This window comes from Chiloscyllium plagiosum, unplaced genomic scaffold (genome assembly GCF_037043375.1).
Source record: "Chiloscyllium plagiosum isolate Xiang-an unplaced genomic scaffold, Cpla_swu_hap1 HiC_scaffold_25, whole genome shotgun sequence".
NCBI classification, from domain to species: domain Eukaryota; kingdom Metazoa; phylum Chordata; class Chondrichthyes; order Orectolobiformes; family Hemiscylliidae; genus Chiloscyllium; species Chiloscyllium plagiosum.
This window is the reverse complement of record NW_028270163.1, coordinates 48539626-48553498: the sequence shown is the minus strand read 5'-3', so window position 1 is coordinate 48553498 and position 13873 is coordinate 48539626. Positions and strand designations below refer to the sequence as shown.

Sequence of the window (13873 nt, the reverse complement as noted above, 5' to 3'; positions counted from 1 at the left end):
GAACATTTGGTGCATCAAAGAAATTAATTTCTGCAAAACTCAGCGAAGACCTGACTGCAAAAATAAGGTGGCGAGAAACTCCTGGAAGCATCAATTACTTGGTTTCGTACTACTGGAATGTAAATACAGTGTGATACCAAACCTGGCTTAGAATGCACTTCTTCAACTAACCTAAAGGCTTCATTTAGATTTCAAATGTTTGGGAGAAGATACTGTGCAAGTGCACATCCAGGTATGCACAAATCCTTCCTAAACAATCACAGGTAATTTTATTTTTGGGCAGTTCTATGGACCCAACTATTTTCCAGCATCGTCATATCAGAGCCTTAGACTACCAGATAGATTTCCTTCTCCCACCTTTTAGATTTGATTAGATTAGATTCCCTACAGTGTGGAAACAGGCCCTTTGGCCCAACCAGTCCACACCATGGAATTACATGAATCAGAAATACATAATCAGGGTGCTCAGGTCTGCCTAAGTCAGCGGACCATCAATTATGATGCATTTTTACTCTCTGGAATACCAAGAATAAAGCTTTCTCTAAAATGTCAGAGTGCTATTAAGTGTAAAAAGCTCATTTGATCAGCACAATATAATTTATTAGAATATCCTGTTGGGTCCAAGGGTCAATTAAAAATGCCAGAGCTGAGATTGATAGGTTTCTGTTGGATAAAAATATTAATAGTTACAGAAGCAATGTGGGTTGGGGGAATTAAGATATACCCAAGCCATGACGTAACTGAATAATGGAATAGATTTGATGGGCATGAAGATGACACAAGTAATGGAAGCAGGGTTCAACATATCTGGAACTTAAAGCTGATGGCTACAGTTGTAAGACCAATATTGGCAGTGTAAATACACAATACCAGGTACAGTCCCCAGGGTTACATAATCTCTTACTTTCAAAATAAGATTTGCAAGGTCAGATTTGCATGGCTCAGATAATGGCAACAAAGTAATAGTCAATCTATTCAATCAAATTAACTCTCATCAATACTTCACTCATTTAGATACAAAAATGTTTCCACCATTAGCAACAGAAACATTTAGTGGAGACCAAAGATGCCGAAATATTAGTAAAATAAATGGGGAAAGTGTCATTTACTATTGCTATTTGTACTGTAAAATAAAATTACAACTACTAAATTGTTTCTGGACCTTCCTTATAATTTATCCAAAGTTGCTCACAGTTTTATTAATTTACTTACTGCTGTCTCTGAGAGTGTAGACCATACATCACCTTTCATGGTATAGACCCCTTATTGGCTTTCTGCCTTTAAGTAAAATAATGGGAATGTAGAACTGCATGACTGAGAATGGGAGCTGTCCAACGTTCCCTCCCTTCTCAACAAATATCCAGAAGCTGACATAGATGAGAAGTCAAATGTCCCCCCTACTAGCACTCAATGGTATCATGCCCAGTTTTAGCTCCACTGTGATTGGAACATACAACATATAGCACAGGAACAGGCCCTTCAGCCCACCATGTCTGTGCCGACTATGATGCCATTCTAAATTACTCCCATCTATCTGCACATGATCTGTATAACTCTAATCCCCCTGCCTATGTGTGTCTGTCTAAATGTCTCTTAAACATTACCAGCGTATCTGTTCCTACCACCACCCCTGGCAGCACATTCCAGGCAGCTACCAACCTCTGTGTACAAAAAAGCCTGCCTCCCATAACTCCTTTAAACAATCGCCCCTCACCTTAAACCTATACCCTGAGTATATGACATTTCCACCCTAGCAAAAAGACTGACTGTCCACCTTATCCATTTCTCTCAATTTTATATACTTCTATCAGGTTGCCCCTCAGCCTCCAGTGCACTAGCAAAAACAACTGAAATTTGTCCAACCTCTCCACATAGGTAATACACTCCAATCCAGCCAACAACATCCTTTCAAACCTCTTTTATGCCCTCTCCAAAGACTCCCCATGCTTCCAATACTGTGGTGACCAGAACTGCATACAATACTCCAAATGTGGCCTCACTAAAGTTTTATACAGCTGCAACATGACTTGCCAACTTACATACTCAATGCACCTACCGATGAAGACAAGCAAGCCATATGCCTTTGTTACCAACTTATCCACTTGTGCTGCCACTTTCAGGGAGGTATGCACTCATATCCCAAGATCCCTCTGTAAATCAAAGCTCTCATGGTTCCTTCCATTTATTGTATTCTTTCCTCCTGCATTTCACCTTCCAAAATGCATTACCTCACACTCTTCTGGACTAAACTCTATCTGCTATTTCTTCATCCAACTTTCCAACTAATCCATATCCTGGCTATATCCTTTGACAATGTTCCTCACTATTCACAACTCCACCAATTTTCATGTCATCTGCACATTTACTAATCAAACCACCTACATTTTCACCCAAATCATAAATATATACAGAGGTCCCAGCACTAATCCTTTTGCAACAACATTCGTCACAGACCTCCAGTCAGAAAAACACCCCTCCACAAATATCCTTTATCATCTATAACTAAGCCAATTTTGTATCCAGCTTAGCAACTCACCATGGATCCCATGTGAGTTTATCTTCTGGACAGCATACCATGAGGGACCTTGTCAAATGCTTTGGTAAAGTCCATGTAGACAACAACTACTGCCATACCCTCATTCACCTTTGCCACTTCCTCAAAAAACATCAATCAAATTTGTGAGGCAAGACCTCCCCAGCACAAAGGCCTTATCTATCTTTGTGTGATCAACAAAGCTTGGAACCATAACTTTAGCCCCTTCAAAGTCATGTATATAAATTGTATGGAGTTGAGGTCCAGTATTGATTCCTGTGAGCAGCGTTCATTACATGTTGTCAACTAAATGACAACATTTATGCCTACTGTTTCCTGTTAGCTAGCCAATCTTATATCATTGGCAATGGTTACCCCTAGACCATCAGCTTTTATTTTCTGCAATATCCTTTGATGTAATATCTTATCAAATGCTTTTTGAAAATCTAAGTGCAGAACATCCATTGGATGAGCTCTTGCGGTGCAGTGGCAATGTCACTACCTCTGACCAAGAATGTCTGGCTTCAAGCCCTACCTGTTTCAAAGAAGTATTAAAACATATCTAAAACAGGTTAATTAAGGTATCTAGAATACTCATCAGTTTCTCTAGATCCACTGCATGTTACTTCTTCAAATAACTCCAATAAATTGGTTAAATGTGGCTTCCTTTTGACATAACCACGTTGACTCTGCCTGATTACCTGAACATATCTGTATGCCAAGCTATAGTGTTTTTATTAATGGCTGACACTTATTCTCTGATAGATGTTAAGCTAAATGGTCTAGAATTACCTGCTTTGTCTCCCTCACCTTTTAAAGAAAGGAGTTACATTTACTATTTTACAATCTAACAGAACTGTCCCTGTATCTAAAGAATTTTGGAATATTAGAAGCCGTGCACCAACCATCATATTCACCACTGAACCTGAACCTATAATAAAAAGACTAATTTTGGGGGTTTACATTGAATGTTCACTTAGATTCAATATCATGGTACATTACAGTCCAACATATGCCAGTTTCTGTTACACTCTTGGAGAAATAATAATGAAACACTGAAACTGCAACATAACTCTTAAACCGACAATTGAATCATGAACCAAGATGAGATTGTCAGTTTGAAAAAAGATTGGAAATGAATTTTTACCAGACAGATCCGTGACCTGAACTAATGTGGATTACTTATATTAAAATTAGGTTATATGTTAATAGTGAATAGTTATATTTCACCAGTCTTAGCATTTAAAATGCGCACAACTTACTGTCTCTCCAAGATTTCTAACATAAATTCACTTCTTTCCTAGCAGAACAAACTACCATGTGAAAGCTGGCTCAGCTAATCTGCAAGCTAGCTTCAGGCTGCAGAACTAAAATTCAGACTCAGCATAATTTGTAATTGGAGATCCAATGCCACTGAACTGCCTATCAGAGTAAGCTACAACAAATGACCAAGTTACCTTCATCAAAAAAAGGTTTCAAACACAAATAAATAACTCCTGCTGTGTGGAGCTTGCTTCTTTGTCCTGTCAAAGTGTCATGACACATAAGGCACGAGGTGACTATAACTCAATTACACGAGATCCAAGCAGGCATTCATCAATATTGAATAGACAACTCATGTTTGTAATTGAACACAATGTCATTCAAAGCATACGCCTTGGACAATCTATTGTGCCGTCAGTAGAAACTTGTACTTTTAGAATTAAGTCAAACACAAGTACCTGGTTGGAGGTGGTGGTGTATTGAGACATGCGTGTATATGAGAGAGACAGACAGATAGACATTGAGTATTAAACCATCACACTTTGTTTCTAGGAATATCCAAGTTCAAACACCTGACAGTGAAATAATCAACTTTTTGCCACAAATGCACTGTGAGCCTTTTGAATAGACAAATATGGTGGAACACACCAAACACTTCAGAGATTGTAAATAGATATAATTCATGGTCTGATGGGGTATTATGTTACCAGGTCAGTAAGTATGCAACAAATGGACAGAGGTTTCATCAACTCAGCTGATAAAGAAAAATCTAATACAGCACTCTGTTGAAAGCCAGAACTACTAGAGGCTTGAATAACAGAATACAGTACAATGAAGGAGAAGGTCATTTGCTTCACCAAATCTGCAGATCATCTTTCAAAGAGCAATCCAGTTATTTTTAGTACTCTTTCTTGATTTCTTTGCACTTTTTCTCCTGTGGTCCCTTTGAGGACTACTTCTCAAATTGCATTCAACTCTCTAACAAGGTTTACATTTCAAATTTTAATCACATTGTGGAAATATGTTTTTCCTATCTAAGAACATAAGAAATAAAAGCAAGAGTAGATTTTCTGGTACCTCTAGCCTGTCCCACCCCCAATAAGGTCATTACTGGTCTGACTGTGGTTGTAGGAGGCAAGAATGGAAGGCTCGTGGAAGAATGGTTTAGTGAGATGGCCAGAAGTAAAGAAACAAAGCCAGAAGATCCCCTTACTCCCCAGGATGACCCAGGTCATTCTGTTATAATGCATGTTTCATCAATGTGAACTTGCTGTTACGTGATTGATGAATTGGGGACACTGTTTCTAAAGCACAAACCTTTAGAACATGCGTTGTTAGTAATATAATTACAGTGTAAACAGTTTAAATGCTATACCATGTGGTTGCACAAGAATGCAACCATCAGGTTATAGAATAACTGACTAGTAGTGGTTAAATCTGGCAACAGCAGGCACAGTGGTGTTTCATATGACTAGCTACAATTATAGACAGATGGCTAAACTGGGGAACAATCAGGATACAAAAGATTAAAGATTAAAGCCAGGGAACTACAGACCGGTGAGCCTGACGTCGGTGGTGAGCAAGTTATTGGAGGGAATCCTGAGGGACAGGATGTACATGTATTTGGAAAGGCAAGGACTGATTAGGGATAGTCAACATGGCATTGTGCGTGGGAAATCATGTCTCACAAACTTGACTGAGTTTTTTGAAGAAGTAACAAAGAGGATTGATGAGGGCAGAACAATGAACATGATCTATATGGACTTCAGTAGGGCATTCAACAAGGTTTCCCATGGGAGATGATTAGCAAGGTTAGATCTTACAGAATACAGGGAGAACTAGCCATTTGGATACAGAACTGGCTCAAAGGTAGAAGACAGAAGTTGGTGGTGAGGTTCGTTTTTCAGCCTGGAGGCCTGTGACCAGTGGACTACCACAAGGATTGGTGCTGGGTCCTCTACTTTTCCTCATTTATATAAATGATTTGGGTGTGAGCATAAGAGGTATAGTTAATAAATTTGCAGATGATACGAAAATTGGAGGTGTAGTGGACAGCGAAGAAGGTTACCTCAGATTACAACAGGATCTTGATCAGATGGACCAGTGGGCTGAGAAGTGGCAGATGGAGTTTAATTTAGATAAATGCGAGGTGCTGCATCTTGGAGAAGCAAATCTTAGCAGGACTTATACATTTAATAGTAAGGTCCGAGAGAGTGTTGCTGAACAAAGAGACCTTGGAGTGCAGGTTCATAGCTCCTTGAAAGTGGAGTCGCAGATAGACAGGATAGTGAAGAAGGCGTTTGGTATGTTTTCCTTTATTGATCAGAGCATTGAGTACAGGAGTTGGGAGGTCATGTTGCGGCTGTACAGGACATTGGTTAGGCCACTGTTGGAATATTGCATGTAATTTTGGTCTCCTTCCAATCAGAAAGATATTGTGAAACTTGAAAGTGTTCAGAAAAGATTTACAAGGATGTTGCCAGAGTTGGAGGATTTGAGTTACAGGGAGAGGCTGAACAGGCTGGGGCTGTTTTCCCTGCAGCGTTGGAGGCTGAGGGGTGACCTTATAGAGGTTCATAAAATCATGAGGGGCATGGATAGGATAAATAGGCAAAGTCTTTTCCCTGGGGTGTGGGAGTCCAGACCTAGAGGGCATAGATTTAGGGTGAGAGGGGAAAGATATAAAAGAGACTTAAGCAGCAACTTTTTCATGCAGAGGGTGGTACGTGTACGGAATGAGCTGCCAGAGGAAGTAATGGAGGATGGTACAATTGCAACATTTAAGAGGCATTTGGATGGGTATATGAATCGGAAGGGTTTGGAGGGATATGGGCCAGTTGCTGGCAGGTGGGACTAGATTGGGCTGGGATATCGGGTCGGCATGTACGGGTTGGACCGAAGGGTCTGTTTCCATGCTGTACATCTCTATGATTCTATTAATATTTGAAACAGTACTTTTTTTTTCACATGTTGCTCTGTTTTGGGTTAAACTTGCTCCAAGACAGCTATGCAAGGTAAGCACCATCAAACTGACAGAGAATCAATAATTGATACCAAATCCAAATAGAATTATTACTGATGATTCAAAAGTTTGACTCAACTGGTCATATTTGGGGATACTATGGCAATACAACAACAAAAATTGCTGGAAAAGTGGGGGTGGGGGTGTGTGGGGGTTGGGGGTTGGGGGTTTGGGGCGTGGGGTTGGGGGGCGGATGGTATAAGGGGTTGTGGGGGTTGGGTGGGTAGGAGTTTAAGGGCTGGAGGATGGGGGCTGTCTTCCCCCCGCCCAGAGCCGGCTGTCGCTCTCACTCACCAGGACGGCGCGGTCCTGCTCGGTCACTCGGGACCGCTTCTTCCGGCCGAAGAGGTTCCCCATTTGCGCTGCTTCGGGCCCGAGCTCAGCCACATACCCGCCCCCGGCACAAGGGAGGGAAGGAGCCGCAGAGATTCACTCCCCACCTGCCGCTACTCCGGCCCGTCAAGTTGCAGGAGAAGACCGGCGCCCAGAGCCTAGGCCGCGCCGTCACCACGGTAACCACACCCGGGACGGCAAGCCGCCGCGGACCAAATGAACCGCGCTTTCGTCGATTCGAAATCACAGTCTCCTGCGCCAGGTGGAGACCTGCAGCCCATTCTAAAAGATCACACAACACCAGATTACAGTCCAACAGGTTTATTTGGAAGTTTTTAAAAAAAATTCATTTGTGAAACTTGGGCGTCTCTGGCTGGCCAGCATTGATAGTCCATCCCTATTTGCCCTTGAGAAGGTGGTGGTGAGCTGCCTTCTTGAATCACTGCCATCTTCCGCCTCGGAACACTTCAACCCCAGGGCATCAATGTGGACTTCAACAGTTTCCTCATTTCTCCTACCCCCACCTCACCCTAGTTCTAAACTTCCAGCTCAGCACTGTCCCCATGACTTGTCCGACCTGCCTAGCTCCTTTTCCACCTATCCACTCCACCCTCTCCTCCCTGACCTATCACCTTCATCCCCTCCCCCACTGACCTATTGTACTCTATGCTACTTTCTCCCCACCCCCACCCTCCTCTAGCTTATCTCTCCACGCTTCAGGCTCACTGCCTTTATTCCTGATGAAGGGCTTTTGCCCGAAACGTCGATTCCGAAGCTCCTTGAATGCTGCCTGAACTGCTGTGCTCTTCCAGCACCACTAATCCAGAATCTGGTTTTTAGCATCTGCAGTCATTGTTTTTACCTTCTTGAATCGCTGCAGTCCACTTGCTGTGGGTTGACCCACAATGCCAAAAGGGAGGGAATTCCAGGATTTTGACCCAACGACAGTGAAGGAACGGCAGTATATTTCCAAGTTAGGATGGTGAGGAGTGTTCTCAAGTACCTGCTACCTTAGTCCTTCTAGGTGGAAGTGGTCGTGGGTTTAGAAGGTGCTGTCTAAGAATCTTTGTTGAATTTCTGCACTGCATCTTGTAGATAGAACACACTGCTGCTACTGAGTGCCAGTGGTGGAGGGAGTGGATGTTTGTACATGTGGTACCAATCAAGTAGGTTGCTTTGTCCTGGATGGTGTCAAGCTTCTTGAGTATTGTTGGAACTGCACCCATCCAGGCAAGCGGAGAGTATTCCATCATACTCCTGACTTGTGCCTTGTAGATGGTGGATAGACTTTGGGGTGTCAGGAGGTGAGTTACTCGCTGCACTATCCTTAGTCTCTGACCTACTCTTGTACCCACTGTGTTTATGTGGTGAATTCAGTTGAGTTTCTGGTCAGTGGTAACCGCAAGGATGTTGGCAGTGGGGGATTCAGTGATGGTAATACTGTTGAATGTCAAGGGGCGGTGGTTAGAGTGTCTCTTATTGGTGATGATCATTGTCTGGCATTTGTGTGATGTGAATGATAGCTGATGAAGGAGCAGCGCTCTGAAAACTAGTGCTTCCAAATAAACCTGGAAAAAGTGAGGTCTGCAGATGCTGGAGATCAGAGTCAAGAGTGTGTTGCTGGGAAAGCACAGCAAGTCAAGCAGCATCTGAGGAGCAGGCCAGAAGCTTTAATCAGGAATGGAGGAAGAACTCCTTATCTTCCGCCTCTGGTTACCTTCAACCCCAGGGCATCAATGTGGACTTCAGTTTCCTCATTTTTTCCCCCTCCCCCAGTTCCAACCTTCTAGCTAAGCACCGCCCTCATGACCTGTCTCACCTGTCAATCTTCCTTCCCACTTATCCGCTCGACCCTCCTCTCTGACCTATTACGTTCATCCCCACTTCCATTCGTCTATTGCACTCTTAGCTACCTTCTCCCCAGCCTCACCTCCCCTCCCATTTATCGCTCGACCCCTGAGGCTCCCAGCCTCATTCCTGTTGAAGGGCTCTGGCCTTCTCCTGCTCCTCAGATGCTGCCTGACCTGCTGTGTTTTTCCAGCAGTACACTGTCGACTTCCAAATAAACCTGTTGGACTATAACCTGGTGTTGAGTGAATTTTAACTTTGTTCACCCCAGTCAACTCCGGCACCTCCATATCATTCTAAAGATGAAAGACTTAACAGCAATAGGTTTGTTCAATATATTGCATCCGTGTATGACATTATGATTTTTTGCTATAAATTCTGTGTCCTACGATCCTACTCCATTAGCTACCTGACGAAGGAGCAGCACTCCGAAAGCTTGTACTTCCAAATAAAACTATTTGACTATAACCTGGTGTTGCGTGATTTTAAATGTGTCCACCCCAATCCAAACATCATAAGCGGACACCGTCCAGCTCAACATGTCTGTGCCGGTCCTTGAAATGAGCAGTTTTACCTGCTAACCATCTTCTGCTTTCTCCTCATACCCGTTCATATGCTTACTATCCAAATAATCATCCAGTACCCAAATATATATATATAATATATGATTCTATTCATTAGCTCAGAATCATCCCAGGAATAACATTTAAAACTTTTACTATCTGTTGATGCTGTGCATTTCTTATATAACAAAATTAAAAGAATAAGGATGACAAGAGTGTGGCTAATTGCTGCAAATTTTCGAGTACAAGGCTTCACACATCCTTGAATACTTTAGGTAATTCATTTTGTTTATTTAAAGTGCAGATTAGGGAGTGCAAACATTTTCCTGTCTTTCTGTTTGTTCTTGCCTCATCTGTTTAATGGATTTCAAAGTTTTCTCTTAAATAAAACACAGATTATGTAAATAGTTGGAAATGTTTCCTCAGATTCTCGTGGGTTTATTTACCTGTTCTTCAAGTGGGAATTGATATTACTGGTGTTTCCTCATAATACTGACCTATGATACAGAGCTAGAAGCAAAGCACAGCGTGAGGCTGGAGAAGTAAGACCATTAGTTTCACTAGGTGCCCAACTTTCATTCTTTCGGGAAATTAAAATTTGATTGTGAACATGAGAGATGTAAATTAAAGTCCAATGGATTGCATAATTTTGACTAAAATAAATTAAAATAGAAACCTACGTAAAATTCATCTAAAGGATCACAAACAGTTCAATGCAATGCTTCATCGTTCACTCCTACCATAACCGTCTCTTTCCTGGACACTCTCAGAAGGTATAAATCTTGTCCCTTGACTTCTTCCCTCCACCTGTATCATCCTTTATTATGCCTGTCATATGTGTGTGTAGAGGTTTTGTAAGAGGTTAGAGTACTAAACAATACAGTTACATGTTGACATAATAATTGTTTATCTATAGTTATAATTTATTGATTTGTAATAAAAAGTAACTCTTGTTAAATAGAGAAATCTAGTTGATAATTTCTGTCAACCTGTGTCTAAGAAACAGGTAAATTGGGGAAGTTTTAATTTTTTAATTAATTTTTGTGATAATTCTGAAAAATGGTCGAAGTTGATTTCCAACATGTTACTCTATTGCGGTGGAACATGTGACTCCTCTTGAGATCTAATAAGACCCATAATTTCTTTTTGTTAATTATGGCTAGGGCTGTTGTGTTCTTTTGCCCAAAAAGAATTTATAACTGCTGCAATGCTTGTATTATTTTCCTAAATATTAATCTTTGCCTATCCAATTCTCTACCTCCTGATGCTGCCTGGCTTGTGTATTCTTCCAGCCTCCCGCTTGTCTACCTTCGGTTCCAGCATCTGCAGTTTTTTTGTCTCTATCCATTTTCATGCCTTTCAATTACATTACCTTGTCTATCTCAGCCAACTTTGGAAGAGGTAACACGATAAGGGAGTACTCAGTGAATGGCAGGACACTAGGGAGCTAAGAGGAACAGAGGGATTTTGGAGGGATTGTCCACAGATCCCTGGAAGTGGCAGGACAGGCTAATAGGGTTATTAAGAAGGTATATGGGACACTTCCTGTAATCGGTCTTGGCATTTATTATAAGAACAGGAAGGTTATGTAAGAGCTGAACAATACCTTGGTCAGGCTACAGCAGGAATACAGAATTCAGTTCTGGTTGCTTCACTACAGGAAGGATATGATTACACTAAAGTGGGTGCAGAGGAGATTCACCAGGAAAATATTTAACTATAAAGACAGGCTGAATTGGCTCAGATTGTTTTCTTTAGACAAGGGAAGGCTGAGGGGGTACCTGATTGAGGTGTATAAATTTAAGAGGGGCATGGACAGGGTGGATAGGAAGTAGCCATTCCCCTTAGCTGAAAGGTCAAAAATAAGGGGGCATAATTTTAAGGAGGTTTTAGAGGGGATTTGAGGAAACATCTTTTCACCAAGAGGGTAGTAAGAATCTGGAATGCACTGCCTGGGAGGGTAGTTGAAACAGGAAAGTTCGCAACCTCTAAGATGGACATGGATGTGCACTTAATGTTGTAGCATTCAAGGACCAAGAGCTGGAAAGTGTGATTAGTGTAGATAGATTGGCACAGATGGGCCAATGGGCCTCTTCTGTGCTGTATAACTTTATGGCTCTCTCTGTATAACTCGCCTCTCGCACTTACATAGTTTCCCTTGTTTAGATTTAGGATTTTAGTTTTGAATTGGACTACTTCACTTTTATCCGATTGACGAATTCTGTCATGTTATCATCACTTTTTCCTCAAGAATGCCGCACAACAAGATTATTAATTCATGCCTTCTCAAAACACAAATATAAATTTGAATAGTCTATCCACTATTTGGTTCTTGTATGTACTGACATAATAAACCATCTTGGCCCTACTTAGGAATTCATCTGCCATGTTATTACTTCTAATGTTTATTTATTAGCCAAAAGTGCTATCTCATGGAACCGAATGGCTAATTTCATCACCAAATTCCCTGTGGCAAATTATCTACAGGAGAAGATCACAGAGGAACTTGAACTTTGACAGCACCACAATTAACACCAAAGTAAGATGTCGACATTAATGTTGTTTGTCCAATCTGTATGGAGATTAAAATCACCCATGGTTACTATAATACCATTATTCCATGCATCTCTAGTTATCTGTTTTGTGCCATCTCTTATTGTTTGGAGGCCTATGGACAGCTCCCACTAATGTTCCCACTTCTGTCCTTTGTTGCTTCTTACCCAGTCACCACCCAGACTATTCCTCTTCTAGATTTCCTATGCCAATATTCTTTCTCATTCTTGCACTGAATTCATCTTTCATGAACAATGCCACCTCACCTTCTTTTCCTTTTCGTTTCTTCTTCTCATGATTGGATATCCTTGGATGTTCATTTTCCAGCTTGGTTTCCCTGCAGCCATGTCTCCAGAATTACTATAATATCATATCAACCTATTTGTGCTGTAAATTCATCTGTCACCTTTTTGTGAATTTATTGCCACCTAGAGCGGCATGATGCCTCACAGTGCCAGGGACTCAGATTTGACTCCAGCCTCGGGAGACTGTCTGTGTGGAGTTTGCACATTCTCCCCATGTCTGCGTGGGTTTCCTCCCACAATCCAAAAATGTGCAGGTTAGGTGAATTGGCCCTGCTAAATTGCCCATTGTGTGCATGGATATTTACGTTAGGTGCATTAGTCAGGGATAAATGTAGATTAATAGGGCAGGAGAATGGATCTGGATGGGTTACTCTTCGGACGGTCGATGTGGACTTGTTGGGCTGAAGGGCCTGTTTTCACACTGTAGGGATTCTATGAATACTGTATGCATTCAATATTGTATCTTTAGATTTGTCCTTTTAACATTCTAACACAATTTATTTGTATTCCAGTTTCTGTTTACTGTTAGCACTTGTTTTCTCTACCTTCTACTTTTGCTTTCTACTTTCCATCTTCTCTTCCCTTACTCTTGTCTCCCCCATTATGTTCCTATTCATCTGACTCACTGACCTAGTGGATGACCCTGTGAGGATAGCAGTCCCAGTCTTGCTGGGGTGCAACCCATCTTTCCAATGGCTCAAGAGTTTTGGTGTCATGTCTGCAGCAGCAGAAATGACTGTTGCTCTTGTGGTAGAACCCTCTATAACAATTGCCTCCTGCTGTTTTTTCCTCCCCTGCCCTGCTGAACCAGTTCTGGTACCACATACTTCGCTCTTTTATACCGTTTGGTGATCATTCATTCCCTTTCTGCCTGAGCACTGTTGATTTGCAAGGTGACCATCTCAGTGTACATGCTATTTACAATAATCTCAGTCTTGTGGATATTCCACCATGATACTAGCCACTGCTCCAGATATGAAACATGAATTTCCAGCAGTTGCACATGGATAAACCTACCGCAAACGTGGGCCTCCTGGGCACTGTTAGTGTCCCTGATGTTCCACATTACATAGGAGGAACATTCCACTGGGTCAAGCTGCCCTTCTTTGATTCACCCTTAAACTATTCTCTTTTGTTGGATCCCTCATTTCATTATCTTTATTTTATTGTTTTAACAAATTGTGGTTTGGAACTCTAACTTGGAGACTGCAAGCTAAAATTAACATTTTGGACCATAAGTAACAGCTTGTTTAAAAAGGAAAACTAACAAACTAGCTTTTGTTTATTTGTGAGACCAGGCCAGGAATTTAATTGCCAGTTAGTTCCTGGTCAAGGTTCTATAGATGCTTTGTTGTTGGGAAGAGCATTATGTTTAAACAGATAACAGAAGTTGGCTATTAACAAAGATGGTACCAGGGAATTGGTTCCAGCAAGTCTGTAAAATATCTTACGC

At 41.6% G+C, this 13873-nt stretch overlaps 1 protein-coding gene across 1 annotated transcript in view; it reads right to left on the bottom strand.

Moving 5' to 3' along the window:
* chmp6b (charged multivesicular body protein 6b) overlaps positions 1-7315 on the bottom strand; it is a 40571-nt gene extending 33256 nt beyond the window's left edge. The window contains exon 1 of the mRNA XM_043714964.2: positions 7113-7315. Coding sequence (XP_043570899.1) covers positions 7113-7175 — 63 coding nt within the window. The 5' untranslated portion in view covers positions 7176-7315. The remainder of the gene's footprint in view (positions 1-7112) is intronic.
* Positions 7316-13873: the final 6558 nt, after the last annotated feature.